This window comes from Apiospora marii (assembly GCF_038362585.1).
Source record: "Apiospora marii strain CBS 49790 chromosome Unknown utg000002l_segment0_segment0, whole genome shotgun sequence".
Classification (NCBI taxonomy): Eukaryota; Fungi; Ascomycota; class Sordariomycetes; order Amphisphaeriales; family Apiosporaceae; genus Apiospora; species Apiospora marii.
The window spans coordinates 5129994-5148390 of record NW_027117373.1 but is presented as its reverse complement, the minus strand read 5'-3'; the positions used below and the strand labels follow the sequence as shown (position 1 = coordinate 5148390).

General features: G+C 45.9%; 6 protein-coding genes across 6 annotated transcripts; 3 read left to right on the top strand and 3 right to left on the bottom strand.

Moving 5' to 3' along the window:
- Positions 1-103: 103 nt before the first annotated feature.
- PG985_003346 (monooxygenase) lies at positions 104-1567 on the bottom strand (the record flags this gene model as incomplete). The annotated part of the gene is made up of 4 exons (XM_066823115.1): positions 104-381; positions 435-914; positions 1005-1336; positions 1404-1567. The coding sequence occupies 4 exons, from the start codon at positions 1565-1567 to the stop codon at positions 104-106; spliced, it is 1254 nt and encodes a 417-aa protein (XP_066690547.1).
- Positions 1568-2600: 1033 nt separating this feature from the next.
- Positions 2601-3584, top strand: PG985_003345 (hexose transporter-like protein; the record flags this gene model as incomplete). Its single annotated transcript, XM_066823114.1, has 4 exons — positions 2601-2756; positions 2947-3144; positions 3245-3466; positions 3534-3584. 4 exons carry the CDS (start codon positions 2601-2603, stop codon positions 3582-3584), a joined length of 627 nt encoding a protein of 208 aa, XP_066690546.1.
- An 830-nt stretch (positions 3585-4414) lies between these two features.
- Positions 4415-5998, top strand: PG985_003344 (glyceraldehyde 3-phosphate phosphatase; the record flags this gene model as incomplete). The annotated part of the gene is made up of 1 exon (XM_066823113.1): positions 4415-5998. One exon carries the CDS (start codon positions 4415-4417, stop codon positions 5996-5998), a length of 1584 nt encoding a protein of 527 aa, XP_066690545.1.
- A 304-nt stretch (positions 5999-6302) lies between these two features.
- PG985_003343 (uncharacterized protein) lies at positions 6303-7623 on the bottom strand (the record flags this gene model as incomplete). Its single annotated transcript, XM_066823112.1, has 5 exons — positions 6303-6578; positions 6650-6821; positions 6904-7288; positions 7353-7514; positions 7566-7623. Coding segments are annotated over 5 exons (1053 nt in total), but the record flags the coding sequence as incomplete, so codon positions are not given.
- Positions 7624-11619: 3996 nt separating this feature from the next.
- On the bottom strand, positions 11620-12131 carry PG985_003342 (uncharacterized protein; the record flags this gene model as incomplete). The annotated part of the gene is made up of 2 exons (XM_066823111.1): positions 11620-11941; positions 12025-12131. 2 exons carry the CDS (start codon positions 12129-12131, stop codon positions 11620-11622), a joined length of 429 nt encoding a protein of 142 aa, XP_066690543.1.
- Positions 12132-15493: 3362 nt separating this feature from the next.
- On the top strand, positions 15494-16078 carry PG985_003341 (uncharacterized protein; the record flags this gene model as incomplete). Its single annotated transcript, XM_066823110.1, has 1 exon — positions 15494-16078. One exon carries the CDS (start codon positions 15494-15496, stop codon positions 16076-16078), a length of 585 nt encoding a protein of 194 aa, XP_066690542.1.
- Between the last annotated feature and the right edge of the window lie 2319 nt (positions 16079-18397).

The following is an 18397-nucleotide window of genomic DNA, read 5'->3' as shown; positions in this document are numbered from 1 at the left end:
GGGTCCATGCCAGATTAATAGATGTCAATTAAGTAATACTCGCCTACAGTCTACGTGCCGTGCCACTCGAAGCTCAAACAAAATGCACCGGCAAACGCGCACTCTAGTATATAACGACCCTCTCCTGCGGCAGCGCCACCATGGGCTGCCCGGCCAGCGACCGGCTCTCGGGCTGCTCAAAGTCGATCTCCCCCGAGTACTCCTTGCTCGACGCCGCCGCCGCGCCGCACCCGCGCTCGAGCATCTCCTTCTGGTAGGCGTCCAGGGCGGCCCGCAGGCTCTGCTCGTCGCCGTTGTCGATCTTGGCGATGGCCCGGGCCAGGTCGAGGCCATCCTTCATGGCGTGGCAGCCGCCCTCGCCGCGGAAGGGGGTCATGCAGTCTGGGTCAAATGTTAGTCGAAGGTTACTTACTCGGGTACAGACAGTCACTTACGTGCCGCGTCGCCTAGCAGCGTCACCCGGCTCACTGGTAAGGACTCCATGATGAGCGTGTTAAGCCGGACCGGCGGGCACTTCATCCGCTCCACCGTCGCCTTGTCGAGGACGCCGCGGAACCGGGGCGGCAGGTCCCGGCACTGCCGGCGGAGGAAGTCGTGCAGCTGCTCGGCCGTGGCCGAGTAGGTCCAGAAGTCGTCGCGGTTGGCGTTCTCGTCGTTGCACGTCAGGTGGAAGTAGTAGTCGGCGCCCGACTGGCCGGGCCTGCCGTCGCCGTCGGTGGGCGTGATGGTGTCGAGGGACATGAAGAGGTGGTAGGGCTTGCCGTCCTCGGCGCCCGGGAACTCGACGATGAAGCCGGAGTGTGAGAGGGACATTTGCTCTTCCATTTCTTCTTTGTTGAGGTGGACGTCGCCGCTGACCAGGTATGATGTTTCGGATTGCACGAGGTCTTTGCCTTTTAGGATGTGTTTTCGGGCTTGTGGGGGTCAGTACGGGGCCTTGCATATTGCGCAGTACTTATCACCAAAGGGATAAGGAGGAAAGGGGTAATCAGGGATCCACGTACTCATGCTGCCTACGCCCTCGGCACCGACGAGTATGTCCCCCGTCGCCGAGGACCCGTCCTGGAAGTGGACTGTGACCTTCTTGTTGCCCTCTTCGATGCGGACCGCCCGCTTGGCGTACTGGATGTCGATATGGGTGGACAGCCACTTGCGCAGCGTCGCGCGGTTCGCCCATATGTACCGCTGGCTTCCGTCGTCCCGCAGGCCCATCTTCTCGTTGCTGTCGTGCTTGTAGTACGCGAACTCGCACGGGATGGCTACCGTGTCCAGGTGGTCCACCGTGGTGAAGCGCGGCATGTCGTCGGAGACCGACTCCTTCATGTCGTCTATCATGCTGTTTTGTTTTGGGACATCGTCAGCGTCATCGGGAAGCACGGGTGGTCGCCACTTTGTCCTCTTACCTGTGCACCGAAACTGTCCATCCTTGGCGTCGCTCGGTGTCATGTGTGTCCCGCTCGAATATCTCATACGACATTCCGCGCTTGCGCAGAGCTTGGGCGAGACTAAGGCCACCAAGGCCAGCGCCCAATATTAGGACGTGGGGGGATGATCCGTTTGTGCTCATCTTCCTTTCTTTTTCAGATCTCCAAAGTTGTGCAACTCGTATGTAAGGTGTGTATGCCTAGCGTCTGTGTTATCGTTTATATGGCGGTGGAATGAAAGTCGTTGTTGATATGCTTGATTGTCCATTTCAGAGCCGGTTGGTTGCGAGGCCTCATATATATTTAAGCTCGTTGATAAACCACAACTCATGCAGGGGTCGACTTAAGCTCGCATCAACTGTCGCGGCTCCTCCCGTCTCCAATCCTGACTCGTCAAGTGTTTTCAGTCCCGTCTCAAGTGTGCTTAAACCCGTAAGTCCGAACTTTTTAGCTACCAACTGAAGACTAGCGGCCGTCCCAAGCATTGCTGTTATCCTGTTCTGTGAGCTGTCAACTGTTTTAGGTGACACCGGCTGCACGATCTTATCCGAATCAGGAGTATACTGCACAGATACGACAAACGCCAAGGGTTTGCCTTGGCGTCCCCGTAACCAGACCCCCTTTTTACTGATAAGGGTGGGGATACCCATATTTACCCCGAGCGGCATTTACCCCCACGTACACCAGCCCCACGGACGGCAGCAACACGTTGGACTTGTATCCAAACACCCAAATACGGTTACTCGGCCACGACCTGGAATATAGTTCGTAATAACATATATGCCGCAGCGGCACGGACATTTGTCAAGAGCAGCACGGGTCCGCCCGCATGAGCGTGGTCTGCCCCTGGAACGTGCGCTGGCCTTGAGGGGTAGCTTCCAATCCGCATCCTGGTCCACTCACAGGCCCCCCTAGCCGAACTCATTGGGTCACCCCGAGAATCTGAGATCGCCGACCCCCCGTGTCGGGGGTCGTACAGTTTCGGGACCCCGAGCGGTTTCTTGGACGATCCCCCGGTGGGCCTGAACAACGCGGCCTCCTGGAAAGGCGCCATCGCTAGGCACCCCGGTCGTGCGGCCGGTCGCCGATGGCCCGGGCCGCAAGAAGGGCATCCTCATTGCCTCAATCATCACCATCATCGGCGTCGCGCTCCAGGCGTCGGCTCAACACATCGCCATGTTCGTTGTGGCGCGCGTCGTCGTCGGGTTCGGGTCGGCCATCAGCAATGCGTCGGCGCCCGTCTTGTTGGCGGAGCTGCTACCTGCGCGGACGCGGAGGAGGATTCTTGGACTCCTCTTATTTTGCTTTTACGTCGATAGCTTGATTTCGGCTGTAGCCAACAACGGGAGTGAGGGTATTCAGTCCACTTGGTGAGCGCCTACACACGGACTCAGCAGTCCACAGACCTTTTTATTCACTTTTCATATCTCGTAGGGCATGGCGTCTTCCCTCGCTCTTACAGTTGTTTTTCAGTGTTCTCGCCATCTGCCTTCTCCCATTCATCCCCAAATCTCCCCAGTAGCTCATCAACTCCTACTACCTCACGCGCATCTTGTACCAAGCCGGCGTCACCGACACCAATACACAACTGCAGATTAATGTCGGACTGAACTGCTGGTGCTTTTTGGTGGCCGTGGTGGGCAGCTTTATGTTGGATGTCATCGGCAGGAGGCAGCAAGCGCTCATTTCTATGGCGGGGATGGTTGCCTTCTGGTCTTTGGTGGACTGATTAAAGGTATGCTAGCATAACCATGATGCTTTCTCAATCCCACCCGCATGTCACTAACATGAATTTTACCCCACCAAAAGCCTACAGACAGAGCGATAACACAGCCGGCATATACAGCACCATCGCCGTCAATTTCCCGTTCCAGGGCTTCTCCTCCTTCGCCATCGCGCCCATGACGAGTCTTTACCCGCCCGACATCTCGCAGTACAAGCTGCGGGCCGCAGGCATCGCCGTCTTCCGCTTATTCGACAGCGGGTTCGGGCTCCTGTGCTCCTTTGCCATGAGCTACGCCATGGAGGACCTCGGCTGGGGGGTTTTACTTAATCAACGCCGCTTGGGACATCTTCTTTGGCGCTGTCGTCTACTTTACTTTCTCTGAGACTAAGGGGTTGCAGCTCGAGGAGGTTTCGCGGCTCTTCGAGGGGCCTTAGGTTATCGAGGCTGCATCTGTGGTGGACGGCACCGAGGTGAATGCACATGTGCAATGCACATGCGTAAAATGGAAACCCGCGATGCGTTGGAAAATGGTCCAAGCCAGAGGCGTTGCCGAGTGATCGTTGGCTTTGGCATGTGTCAAACTTTATTACCATGGTACTAACTGGTGTTGCATTAAAGGCTGCTACTGGGACTTTGATTACACAGAACCGTTCGACTTTTGCTGTTTTGGCCTCCCCTGCATTCGGGTACTGGTGTCAGGCACCGAGCTTTTCATATCCAGCCAACCTTACAATTACGCCGTTTGAGCAACGAAACTTTAAATGTCCGAGGTGCTGCTTTCAACCTCAGCTCTACCCTACTTGAACCACATATAGGGTACGCATATTGAATCATCCCGGTAAGGCAGAGATACCTAATAAATAGAAATTGCTTAGGATCATGTTAGCTCTAGCGGTCTTTCGTCTTGACTCTTTTTTTCGGTGTATAGGAGTGTGCTAGTGAGTATTTCATGTTGCTATGAATGATCTGACTCCGCAGACAGTAGAGTTTGCTGACCGCGAGTCTGCAGGTGGCTGGAAGCACGCGCTGGCTGGAGACCTTAGTACGATGTCTCGTGAAACGATTTCCACACACATGGGGTAACCCAAAAGCCTCAAGGTGCGTTATGCATCCTGCTGATACAGAAACCTAAACGTGGCGGGAAAGCAATTGTGTGTTCCTGAACTGTAGAAAGAGCAGCCCTGTCTTTTCTCATTCTGATTTGTGGTCACTGTGGTTTCTCCCAGCTATTCTGGAAAACTCATTGTGACAATTTTGTTCAACAATGTCTGGCAAGCGGCGTGCCCGTGACGTTCTCCACAATGACCCATTCAGACGCGCCCGTTATGGACCCATCATGGAAGACGACGACTACGATGGTTTACTCAAGACTCGCCATGTCGTTGGCGTGCCTGGAAGCGGATCCACGCTTCTAATGAAGATCATGGCCGAATCGACGCGATGTATTGTCCCATGTCGCCTGATGCCGAATGATTCCTCTATTTCCGAGGTCGAGTTCATTTCAGGTGACCTGGTAAATGGAATCCGACCTCGTCGTTATCTACCCGAAACCGTTTGTGTGGACACAAAAGAGCTCGTGGTTGAGGCAATAGAACCCTGCAGTCTTCACCACGGCACATGGGACAACACCAATGAATGCAACCCAATCTCAGAGGATTATATGAAACTGTCGCCGCGGGAGCTGGGGTCACCTATCTTCTGCATACGTGACCCTATCCGCGTCTTCGACCTCTGGAAGAAAGACGACCGAAATGAAAGTCAGGGTCTGATTCATTGCTTCGAAAGACTCAGTCGCATGTGGGAATCGTGCCTCGGGTTCCCTCTTCTCTATGAGAAGCTGACGGAGAACCCACTCAAGGTGATCTCGGAAGTCTGTCGCCACTGGGATGCCCCATTTCAGTGCCCTATGATGAGACCCACAAACTTTGGCTACCCATTCCTGCGTGGGGGCGTGAAAGATACAGGCCTTTGCCGCAGAAACGATTCCCCGTACGACTTATCTGACATCAAGGATGATTACCGCCTCGTTCTGGACGAACCCTATCACGACCTGCTCACCACAATGGAGAAGGAAATCATCGAAGTAGAACTCGGGCCCCTTTACATGTCTTATTGGGGCGACTGCGTTCGGGTTATCCGCAATACTCTCTTGGAGAAACCATGGATTGCATTCAACCTCGACGATACCTTGCACGAGTTTCGCCGAGCGTCATCCAAAGCAACTGATCTAGCTTTGCGATATATACATGAACAGACCAATGTGCCGATACCGGATTTGAGATCCGCGTATAGCGATATCATCCGAGACAGCATATCCAAAGGTTTTACGGATGGACGGACCTCGTCGGAATACAGAGAGGAATGTTTCCGCGCCTTGACTTCTACCCGTTTTCAGCGTAGTCTCGACCGTGAGGGATTAATCCACGTTCTAAAACTGCACAGGAATACCTTCATGAAGAACCTGGCATTGAAGAGTGGCGCGCTGGAGCTCCTTTACACTCTCCGGCGTTTTGGGAAGAAGATCGCCGTCATCACGGAAGGCCCGCATGATATGCAAGTACGGACGCTCGAGATACTGGGACTGACTCGTATGATCGACTTTGTGGCTAATTCAAATGAGCTCAGGGTGAGCAAGACTGACGGTCTGTTCCAAGCGGCGCTGGAGCACCACGGCATCCTGGGTTCGGATATGGCCTACATCGGCGATAGTGAAGAGCGGGACATGGAGCCGGCGATGGATCTGGGCCTCTTCTGCATTCACTTCTCGGAGCGCAAGAATTGCAACCTGGAGTCGAATCCGCCTCGCATCAATACGCTCAACAAGTTGATTCACATTCTTCGGGGTTAGATGCTGCGTGTGTGGAGGCAGGCCAAAGACATGGCAACTTCATGGATTTTTCATTCGTCCTTTCCGATGGGTTTTCCAGATTGAGGAGGGTATTTCTAATTGTTTACGACGTTACTTGCGTATCGAGGTCTTCAAACAGTGTTTCCGGTGTAAGCTTCTTTCGTTTGTCCTGACCTTACATGATTCCCATTTTTTTCCTTAATACCAAACCACAAATTTAGCCATTATTCCTCAAGCAGATCCATTCAAGCTAATCTGTTCTAGTAAGAAATTCTTAACGTTGACTTGTGCTCTTGGTCCGCCTTTACACTCTATTCTCTTTGTGTGCAACTGATGACTTGGCCCCTTCGTCTTCCAGCCCCTGCAGCTTCGCATCCTGATCCAACATGTCCTGGACGCCGTGCCGAACCTTCTCCTCTTCGGTCGGGTACGCGTGCTTCCACATGGTCCAGATTGACCGGTCGAACAAGTCGTCCATGGACTCGAGGCTGCGGCCCTTGAGCTCCGGGAGGCAGAGGTAGACGAAGCCGACGCCGATGTACGTCGAGATGGCGAAGAATAGGAACGTACCCCATCCCATCTAGTGCGCATCATCACATGTCAGTTTCCCATCTTGGGACTGGGTAGTTATGGGTAGCTGTGTATGCTTACACTTCTGATCATATGAGGCGTGGCCGAGGTGATGCCGTAGTTGACGATCCAATTGCTGAAGAGGCAGATGGCCATGCACACAGATCGTATGCGAGCCGGGAATATTTCCGCCGCCACCACGTAGGGTGCCACACAGTGGCCAAATGACCAGCCGAAAGCGTAGGCGTATATCCTGAGATAGGGGGCGGCCCGTGCGTTAACAGAACGACCTCCCAAAACAGAGAAATAGGGGCAAGGGCTTGGAGCAAGCATACCATACAACACCAACAATCCCACCCGCCGAGGTGCCGCCCCCTTCCTCGGGCTTTGCAAACTTGATGAACAGGGTGAGGTACAGCATAGCAGTGCCCTGGATAAGGGCGCCGACGATGAGCGGGAGCCGCCGCCCGATGCGGTCCACGATGACGGTCACGTAGGCGAGCGTCGTGACGACCTTGACGATGCCGTAGACGCCCGTCGTCAATAGCGACCCGGAGCCCTTGGGGACGCCTACCATGGAGAAGATCTGCGGCGCGAAGTAGTTGAGGCTATCGGTGCCCGTTAGCTTGTGAAAGACGAAGAGAGTGACGGCTAGGAAGAGCCGGCGGCGGTTGCTGGCGACGAAGAGGATCTCTTTGAGGATGACCCAGTATGATTGGCCTGAGGGTAAGAAATCAGGGCGTGGTCGAAAATGGTTGAGACAAGCGAAAAGAAAAGAACTCACCTTTGACCTTCTCTTGTTCGGCATCGGCTTGCGCACAGATCTCCAGGTATTCGCCCCTGACGTAGGGATGGCTCTCAGGCAGGCCTCGGAGTTTGCAAAGGTTTCGGAGTCCCAGCTCACGCTTTCCCTTTGATATCAGAGCGCGTGGGGTTTCGATGACGACTGCCAATATGTTTAGGTTTCATAGTAGAGATTCCGGGAACGAGCACCTACACCATATCAAAATGAACAAAAAGCCCCCAGGGATGAGCTGGATCCCGAGCGCCAACTGCTACTGCAAGTAGTTCCGCGGGTCCTGCGGCCACCTGGTGTTATAAAGAGGTAAAAGGATTGAATAGATTAATAAGAAGATTATTGCTATATATATATAGGAAGAAATTTAACTTTATATATCTATCTATCGTAAAATATATAAATCGATATTTTATATTTTAATATTCCCTTTAAAATTATATATTTATAATATATTTTTAATTATATATTAATTCTTTTATAATTATAATTTATATTTTTTATTCTATTCTTTTATAATATATATATAATAAACGATTTTTAAATCGTTAAACTTTTAAAAAAGTATATTTTTAATAATAATTTAAATTATTTTATAAAGGACGTTAATTTATTATTTATATTAAAAAAAAATTTATATAAAATTTATTACCTTTTATATAATAAATTAAATGAAGTAAATATATAAATTAATTAATTATATAATAATTAATTAATAATAAATTAATAATAATATATTTATTAAATAATTATTTATTAATTTTAATTCCTTTATTTTTTACCTATTAACGTTTTAATATTATCTATTTAACTATTTCGTTATAACGAATCTCCGAATAACGATTAAAAATTAATATAGCTTCCTCCTCTATATTTATATAACCTTTTTTAACTTTATAAAAATACGATATTCGTTATTAAAATCGTAAAAAAATCGATTATTATCTCTTTTAATTTCTTTTTTCGCCTTTATTTTTTATTAAACGATAAAAAAAGAATATAAATATAAAATTATTTTTTATTTTAATTTTCGGAATATTATATTATTAACGGCTTTAATAATATTAAAATACTTTAATTTTAATAAATTAATAAATTTAACGAAATATTTCGATTTTAAAATATTATAATATATAATTAATAAAATAATTTCTTTAAAATTATTAAAAGCATTTTTTATAAATATATATAATATAATATTATTATTAATATTAATATTTATTATAATATATATAAATAAATATTAAAACTTAATAATTATATATATATTTAATAATATATAAAGAATTAAAATAATAAATAATAATATATATATATATATATATATAATAAAAAGGAGAAATAAATTATAAATTTTAAAGAATATTTATCGCGAAAATTTATATTTATTTTTAAAAGTTTTCTTTAAAAACTTATATAAAATCGATATTTATATATATTAATTTTAAAAACTTTATTATTTAATATAAATAATTTCTAATAAATTTTAAATTTATATAGTATAAATAAATATAATAATTTTTTTTTCGATAATTAAATATAATATTATTATAAACCTCGAGTTTATTTTAAATTTTATATTATAAGGAATAATAAATAACTATAATCGAAAGTTATAATAAAAAAAAGGTTTAATATTTATTATTTATTATTATTAAAAGTTTAATTTTTTTAACTTTATTATTTAAAATATTTATTTATTTTAATATAGAATTATTATTAATTTATATTATTATTTATTTATTTTATATTATTTATATTAATTATATATAATATATATTAAAAAAAAAAATTTTTTAAATAAATAATTAAAAATATTTATTTATAATTTATATATTTTAAAATTCTCTTTATTATTATTTATATTAATATAACGGTTATTAATATTAATATAAAATTATATATATTAATAATAATATTTTTAAAATATATTTTATAACTTAATTTAATAAGTTTTATATATATATAATAAAAAGTTTATTATAATTATTAAATTAACTTATTTAAAAATGGTTTTTTATAACTTATTTATAATATTATAATAAAAGCTATTTTATTAATTAATATTATATAATTAATTATAAAAAGGGATAAATCTTATATTTTTTATTTTTATAAAATTCTTATTATATTAATTATAGTTTTATTAATTTATACCGGCTTTAAAAAATAGACTTCTTATAATTACTTTTAAAGTATTATATATTATATCGCCGTTAAAGGCTTTAAGCCTTTCGAAACTTAATTCTATTATTTTTAATAAATAAATTTATTTATAAAACTTTAATAAAAGCTTTATAAAATAAATTAAAAATGAATTAACGTTATCTTTAAACGTAATAATTTATTAATAAATAGCTAGTTTAAGTTTAATAATTTAAAATATATATTCCCGGCTCGTTTTTATAATTTAATTAAAGGATAATAAGTAATAAGAAAGGGATTATTTAAATTTATTAATAAGGTAAATAAGATATAAATTAAACGACTATACTTATTTAATTAACTTAAGCTTTATAAAGTAGGGTTATATACTTAATATATAGGAATAATTATTAATTATTTATTACCTCGCTATTATATTATTATAAAATGGAATCCCACGCCTATTAAATTAAAGCTTTAAAATATCGCTTTCTTTTTTTAACGTATAAAATATAAATATAAATATATATAATTCTTTTTAATAAATTTATTAAACGAAATTATTTTTCTTAAAAACTTATTTTATTTATTAACTATTAATTTAATAAAGTTTATTTATTTTAAATATAATTCTATTTCTATTTTAAAAATAATAATTAAATAATAGAATATATATTATTATTATAAAGTAATTAAAAATAATAAATAAATATATTTAATAAAATCTTTATATATAAAGTTTATTAAATAATCATTATATTAAAATTTTAAAATTATAATTTTATATTTTATATATTTATTTTAAAATAAATAAAAGTTAAAAATTATTATAATATTAAATTAAACCTGGAATTAAGGGGCGTTTAAGCTACTTTTAAAGGTATATAATATCGATAGCTAACTCCTTGTAATTAAGGAAGGATAAGTATAAGCTTTATTTAAAAAATACTAACTTAATAATAGATTTAATATTTAGACTACGTTATAAACCCTTATAAATATAGCTTAAATTTTCGTATTAAAATCTTATATAAAACTCTTTATTATTAAAAATAAAAATAAAAATTTAAATTATAAAAATATTTATTTAAAAGTATTATTTTTATATAAATATAATATTAATTTATTAATTTTAAATAAAAAACAGTTAATATATATATAAATTTAAATTTAAATATAACTAGTTTAATGTTTATATAAAATGTTATTTAAAAAATTAATAAAATATTCTTTATTTTTATTTTATTTTATATTATTTATAAAATAATTTATTTTAAATGTATATTATTTAATTATTAAGGAAAATATTCTTATTAAAAAACCTATTAATTTTAAAATGTATTTAATAACGTTAAATATTTTATTTTATTTTTTTAATTAATAATTATTAAAATTATTATATAAAAACTATCTATTATCGTTTAAACTCTATTTTTTAGTAAATTATTTATTTAATAATAGTTATATAAAAAATCACGATTATGGTGTAAAATGGGTGGCGACTCTAGAGGGTGGCGGTAGCTTGGGGTCCGACCTTACTATTGCTAAGACTAGGCCCGTGAGAACCGAATTATAGGGGATCTTGGGTTTCACCTTTAAGTACAAGCCTCTTCTCGCCGAGGCCTTGACCTCGGATGACGGTGAGGTCTACTTCCTTGGTAGTGGGCACCGGTGCGTGACGCACGTAAGTAGCCGCCTCGCCATCTACGGCGACGCCCTTATGCGGGCCTAAATAGCGCGGAAGTAGCTGCGATACCTACCGGTACAGGCGACGGACTTAAACCGCAGCTGGGACCTTACGAATAAAGATTACCTTTGCAACAGCTCTCTAGCATCTGTGGTTGAGAAGCTGAAGCTTTCCGAGTGTAAGCGCAGACTATCGACGCCCTCGCAGCGGCGACCGTGCGCTTGTCTAAGTGATAAAACTCATTGTAACGCTTTAGCTATTACAGTCTCGCATGTTCCCCATTAAATTATCGCCTTTTAGAAACGAACTGGAGTTCTATTCGATGGTAGAAACCGTTTATTATTCTAAATATAAAACATGCAGTAATTAACTTATTATGCTATGCCGGCCTCTCTATTACAGCTACTATCTGCGACGTTCTATTTAAGCGTACTCCAGCTTGAAGGCCTTAGGGCCGGTGTAAACCTGGCGGATGGAGGGGGGAGCGCCCTTTATGGCGAGGTCGGAGGCGGGAATGGTGTAGACGCCGGTGGTGTTGCTGGCAGGGGAGACGGGCGCCGAGACGGTCAGCTTGAGTCCGCCGTCGGCGGTCTGGGCAACCGAGAAGGTCTTGGACGTCTGGTCGCACTTGCCCTCCCAGGGGCCGACCTCGGCCAGCTTTCCGTCGACGCCGCTCGTGACCGTGGCCTTGCAGGACTGGGGCGAGCTCTGCATAGTACCAGGCTGGAGGACGCCGAATTCGTAGCTGATTACCGCGTAAAGGTGTCAGGAAGGAACGATTCTCGTAAAGTGCAAGGAGAAGGCGGGCGAGGGTTGGTGAAAACTTACAAGCACTGGACGCTGTGCTCGATGCAGGTGGCGCTGAAGTCGGACACCTCGTAGACGGTGGAGGCCGAGGCGGCAGCGATGAAGATGGCGACAGCAGAGAACTTCATTTTGAGGGATTGGTAGTGGGTTGCAGATTGATTTGTCTTAGAGGACTGTAGAAGTAGTATGAAGGTGTTACTGGTTGATGTAATAATGAAGTAATGCAGTGTGGTTTCTTTTCCTCTAACCAAGGCATCGAAACGGTTATCTTTATCCTAGTAGATCGAGTCTCTTTGCCCCTTCTGCCCGCAGGTTGTCAAGACGCTAGTCCAATATCGTAGCCACTGTTATCCAATCATGCTAGGCCGACGGAACCGGACACCTCATATTCAGCATTTCGTTGTGGGGGGGGATGGGGTGATCCCTGCATCGCCAGCACCCATTAACCGATTCCCTTCCCGCCACGTAGTATAACCACCCTTCGGTTCTTGGCGCGATGCTACAGTGTTGGCTACCTTCCACAATTCGCCTCGTATGAGCTCCATCGCGCCCGATCGACCGTGCAGCCGTTACAGATAGCGATGGTGGCTGTTGCCAGTCCTTCTCACGTCGAGCAAAGGCGGGTGTTCACCGTTGAATAATACCTTCTTTTTAAGTTCAATTCCCGGGTACGGCCCCAAGGCCTTTCAAGAGTTTAGTGATCTGCCTCCTTAGGTAGCAGATACTGATACACACATAACATAATAATATTTGCAAGGATAATCTGCTCTATGCAACTCTTTTGACCGACAAGATGGCTGGTATGAATAAAAAAAAGATAATGTGTTCACCGCTGAAGGTGCAGCTGACAACGATTAACGTACAGCTGCATCTCATGCAGTCGACAATCGCTTTGATACTTCCGTTTCGTATTGAGGGTGTGGGCTAGGCTCACGCGATCCCTTGGATGGTTTCAACACCCAACCATGGTTCATAGGTCTCTGGCCATGCTTTTCGGTATTGGCTCTTATGGTCTCATGTCTAACGATGAAGCTCCGTATCATTCCAAGACAATCCTCAACCCATGTAATAGTTTTAGTTTCAAAAACAGCAATACCCTAAGCGCTATCCGAGAACCTGGATACGTCTTTCGAAGTGGGACTCGGTATAATGCTCCCATTCCCGATATTTGCCCACTAGGTAAATCATCATTTAATGTTAGTGTTAGGCCGCGGTCTTGCCCGAATGCTACTGGCAACCTAGCACATCAACATATGTTATCCAAATCACGCCGGCGCCTACATAAAGCGTAAGGATCATGGCAGATGTGGATGAATTAATAGTCTCGACCTTGTCTTACTTCTGTTATATATGCAAAGCGGGACCGGGGATGCTTATTTAATCGATCGGATGGTTTAAGTTGAGCCTTTATACGTTGTTATATCCTGCTCTGGTTCTGTCAGCTTGTGCAGATATATCTGCTGAAGATTGGTCGGTGATGGTTGGCCTTTTGGGAGTGACGGCACACGGTGCAACCCCTTCCGCGTTCTCGCGTCCATGTTCGGCGTGCAAGATACTAGGAGCGGTTTTGGAAGGCTTTCCGCCCTCGTATACGGAGCTACAACGAATCTGCATATAGATACTATGATAAGTTCCAATGTTACTAGCAGCCAGAGTATGGTGCTGTTGTACAAGTTACAATATGTCCCTAGACCTCGCCGGCTGTGGCAAGTCGACATCATCTTCATTACGGGAGGTACCGGCTGGCTTACTTTAATTGAAATGACTGCTGATGCTTTACATTAGGCTGTGGACAGTAAGGGAAACTGTTTTACCGTAACGTGTTAGCGATCAATTGATCCAAAGACTACAGTCGCTATCAAAGCAAATTTGGAATAATGTGAGTTTTTTTACTGTTCGTTTCACACTACGGAGCTCTGACATTCATCTAACCTCATCCCGAAACGATTTACTAAAACTTATATACGTATAACTGTAGAATCGAATGAAAAGAATATGAATCGTATTCTTAGCAAGTATCGTCACGTACCATGCACCGAGCAGCCAAATTAAATAGATGAGTGGTGAGGTTGCTACAGCTTTAAGGGCCCCGGCGACTTGCCATTCTTCTCTATTAGGTCCTGCGGCCAGGTCCAGTTGGTTAGGAAGTCGGGATCGACACCCTACTTAAGCGCCTCGGTCGCGACTAATAGCTGCGCGGTATGTAGCCGCTCGCGCGCCGTGTATCCGCGGTTGCCGAGCTACGACATGCGGTCGATGGCGTTTATAGCGAGGCTGAAGCGGTTCGTCTTGTTTTGGATAGCCAGCTCGAGCGGCGTATTGATGTTACCTTTCTCCTAGTTCCTCCGGACATGGATGTTGGCGTTACCGGGCCGTTTGTAGGTGAGGCGGTGTACGAGCCAGGGGTACCTGTGGAAGTTGAAGATAATAAATTGCAAGGCCTGTTTGATATCGTTCAATAACTCCTTTTTGGGTATTCATTAGACTGGGGTTGTATGGCGGTCATTGGAGGCACACGCTGTTGTTTCCAGGTCTAATCGTAAGTTCTAGCGCATCACGATGCAGTTGTTAGTGGTCGCGGTGCCGATGCCCTCGGCTTCGACGGGTCCGCACCTGTAGGCTTCTAGTCTGACCACCCCCATCTGCCATCATCATGCCACGGATATGCCGAGCTGATGCCGGCAGGTATTATAAGGCTCAATTAACGTGGCACTCTAGTTACTGCCTTAAATCGGGGCACTTGGACTCGGCCGTTGCTATTATTAGAGCCAGCACAGCTTCATTGATCACGATCATCTCCACCAACTACCCACCATCAGCTCGTATACAATTCTATACTTACGTAATACGGGCCCCGGCATCAACGGGCTTGGCGGACGGCCGATCTTAATCTTCAATTAGCTCCATAGGGCTCCAGTACCAAACCTCAGCCCTCGTCACCCCTTGTGCCTCGTTGACTCGTACACAACACACCGCCTGCCTTGCCCCGAGACTATCTCCCCAGCCCTGCCAGCGAGAGCCGCCCGTTGGCATTAGACTACCGCCGATCTTGTCCCGGCAGTCCCTACAGCTGCCCGTATTGACTCTGTGGGGTATGTAAACAATCCCATCAATTTACCTACATACTCTCTCAATACGAGCAAGACGCCCCTGCTTTTGACCGCTCAACCAGCTATCAGGGACCGTGACGTGTCGATCGCAAAGTGTCAGGCTCAAGACTCGCAATGCCTCAATATTTGTAACCACGCTGTAATGGTTTAGCCCACAACGTGGAGCTTCCAAGAGACAAGGAAGAGGGAGAGAGGTCCAGGTTATAAGAAAGAGACGTCGTTCCTCCGAATAGAGCTCTCTCTTTTTTTCTTTTTTGGCTCACCAACATTCACTACTACTTCTTCAATTTTAACGCCTACGCATTAAATACAAACTTCTTAATCAATCGACTCAAGCCATTCTTTTGAATCTCCACAACCGTCCAACACCAACCAACAAGATGCAGTTCAACTTGGCTATCGCTACTGCCATCCTGGCCTACGTCGCCCAGGCCGCCCCTGCCGCAGACTCGTGCACCAAGAGCTTCTCGGTCTGCAAGGCCCAGTCCGGCTTCGACGCCGAGCGCAACGGCGCCTGCGACGCCAATCGCGCCCAGTGCATCGGCCAGTGCCAGGCCACCACCAGCAACGACAACGAGCTGCTGACCTGCACCGGCACCGACCTCGAGACGTCCAAGGCCCCCCAGAGCGCCATCGCCCGCCGTGGCGACGACTGCACCAAGACTTTCTCCGTGTGCATGGCCCAGGCCGGTTTCGATGCTGAGCGCAACCAGAAGTGCAACAACGACCGCGCCCAATGCATCAACAAGTGCAATGTCGAGAGCGCCGGCGCCGAGCTTACCGCCTGTACCGGTACGACCAAGGAGGAGGCTTCCAAGCCCATGACTGGTGTCGCTCGCCGTGATGATGACTGCGCCAAGACCTACTCCGTGTGCAAGGCCCAGGCCGGCTTCGACGCCGAGCGCAATGCCAAGTGCGATAACGACCATGCGCAGTGCACGAACACCGGCACTGCCGTCGTCTAAATTCCCTGGCCGATTCGGAATCGCCAAGCCTTGGGTTGGGCTCCCGAGGTTTCGGGAGGCCTCGCCTGAGCGACAAGCAACGAAGAGACGAGGAGGTGGTGGTGTTTTGAGAGGTATTTCTCGAATCCATTACAGTAGGGGGCGGGCTGTTCGCCGGGAGTAGTAGATAGCCAATGTACATATTGAACTTATGATGATGGTCTAAATCTCTTCGTCTCTTCGTTCTTTTTACAGTGAATGTTCACCTGGCCAGTATTCACTAATCATCTATTGAAAATTGGGTAGTCGTTCACCCATGTCACTTGTTACCACGGTAAGCTGGTCCCCATATGTTGGTACAGAGTCTCGATTCTTGGAACCCTTTTTGCGAGCCTTGAAAGCATGGGGTTATGATAGCTCCTTTTAAGTTAATTTTTATGAGTAGTTTGTGCGCAAACCGGTGTCGAACCAGTAAGCGTGCGCTGGGCGCGTCAGGAATCGCCCCCGGGAATGAACAAGAGGTCGTGCGTCATCTCGTTCTTGCCGAAAGTCCGTCCGTTCCGGCTCTTCGGCGCGAGCGGGCCCGCCCGGCTGATAGAGAAGCGGACGCCACCTAGCCGACACAACCCAGGTTGTCAAGGATACCACCCAAGCCGAGTCTGTACGCGAACGGATAGGTGCGAGAACTGTAGCACCCGGCTCCCAGTGGGTCATAGCCACCCGCAACCGTGCCAAGACCGCCCGCGATGTGCGAACTGCTATGGGCCGGCCCCAGCTAGTCCCAAAAACTGTCCAGCAAAGCCGGTCGTGAGACATGGCAAGCTAGTACACCTAACGCGAAGTGAGCTGGCCAAGATCCGCCAGACGGGAAGCCTGCTCGTCAAGGCAGCCCAACCCCAAGGAACAAACCAGAGCGGCACCACACAAAAGGATACCAGCCCGAGATCAGATACGCCAACTGCCGTCAGGAACAACGCCGAAATGGCCACAGAGGACCCGACTCACGTGCCCATGGAAGCCGTAGAAAGACTGCCTCAGCCCACCCACGAGAGCAGACCAAAGCGCAGCCGACGGAACATCCCACGTATCAACTATAGCGTGGACGACCACATAGCTGATATGGACCATGAATAGAACAAACCACCGGAGATCCTCGACGTGCAACAGGCCAGGACGGCAAGTCTTGCAGGTGGCGCAGGCCAACGTTGGCAAATCGCCGCCAGCACACACGACCTTACTACAACAATGCTGGGAGGACCACATAGACGTGATCCTCGTACAGGAACCATCCGTCACGAACGACGGCTGGAACAGATTCAACTCGCACCCGGGCCACAATGCTTACGTCCCGGTGGACAATTGGGACGGCATCACCTCCCAACCCCGAGTAATGACCTACGTTAGGAAAGACAGCAGACTCAAAACAAGATAAAAGCGACCATGGAAGACCAGAGACCTCCTATGGCTTGAAATCGATCACTGGACCTTCATCAACGTATACAAACCCCCACATGAACCACTAAGCCGGGCGACACGACTCCTCTTAGGCCTGCGACCACCGCCCCACGGCATAGTCGCAGGGGACTTCAACGCATGGTGCAGCGCCTGGGACCCAGACGTGCCCCAAACCCGAAACGCGGGCATCGAGATCCACGACTGGGCTGTTGATAACGGACTCAGCTACATCGGGGAGATTGGGATCCCGACACACGCAGCGGGACGAACCATCGACTTAGCCTTCTCGAACATCCCCTTCGCCGCGGCGGAAGTGGACCCGAGATTACAAACAGGAGCAGATCACGAAACAATCCGAATTTTGATCCCCTGGCATGACCAAACATCAGGAACGCAGTTTCGGTACTCGGTACCAGAACATAAACTCACAGCCTTTGCCGGCACGGTCGAACTGGGTGTGCAAAACCTCACGCCACTCCCGCCGATACCGACGACGGACCAGTTAGACCAACAGACAACGGAGATCCTGAGCCTCTTACGAAGAGTACTGGAAACGGTCGGGAGATAGCCAGCGAAAGATGGTCACGACGCGCCGTGGTGGACTGACGCCTGCCGGGAAGCCCGGGATGCGTTCCGACGAGCAAGACGACACCACCAAGGGGACTGGAGGCACCTAGAAGAACGAAAACGCTTCCTCGCGGTAGTCCGGAAGGAAAAGCGGGAATACTGGCGACAGCGAATCGGCTCGATCCAGTCCGACAAAGACCTACACGAGGTGGTTCGATGGCACAAGCTACAACCCGTCCTGCAAGCGCCCCCTCTTGTCATCGACGGTAGGACGATTGAGGACACGGAAGAGAAGGCGCACGCCCTGCGCAAGACTCT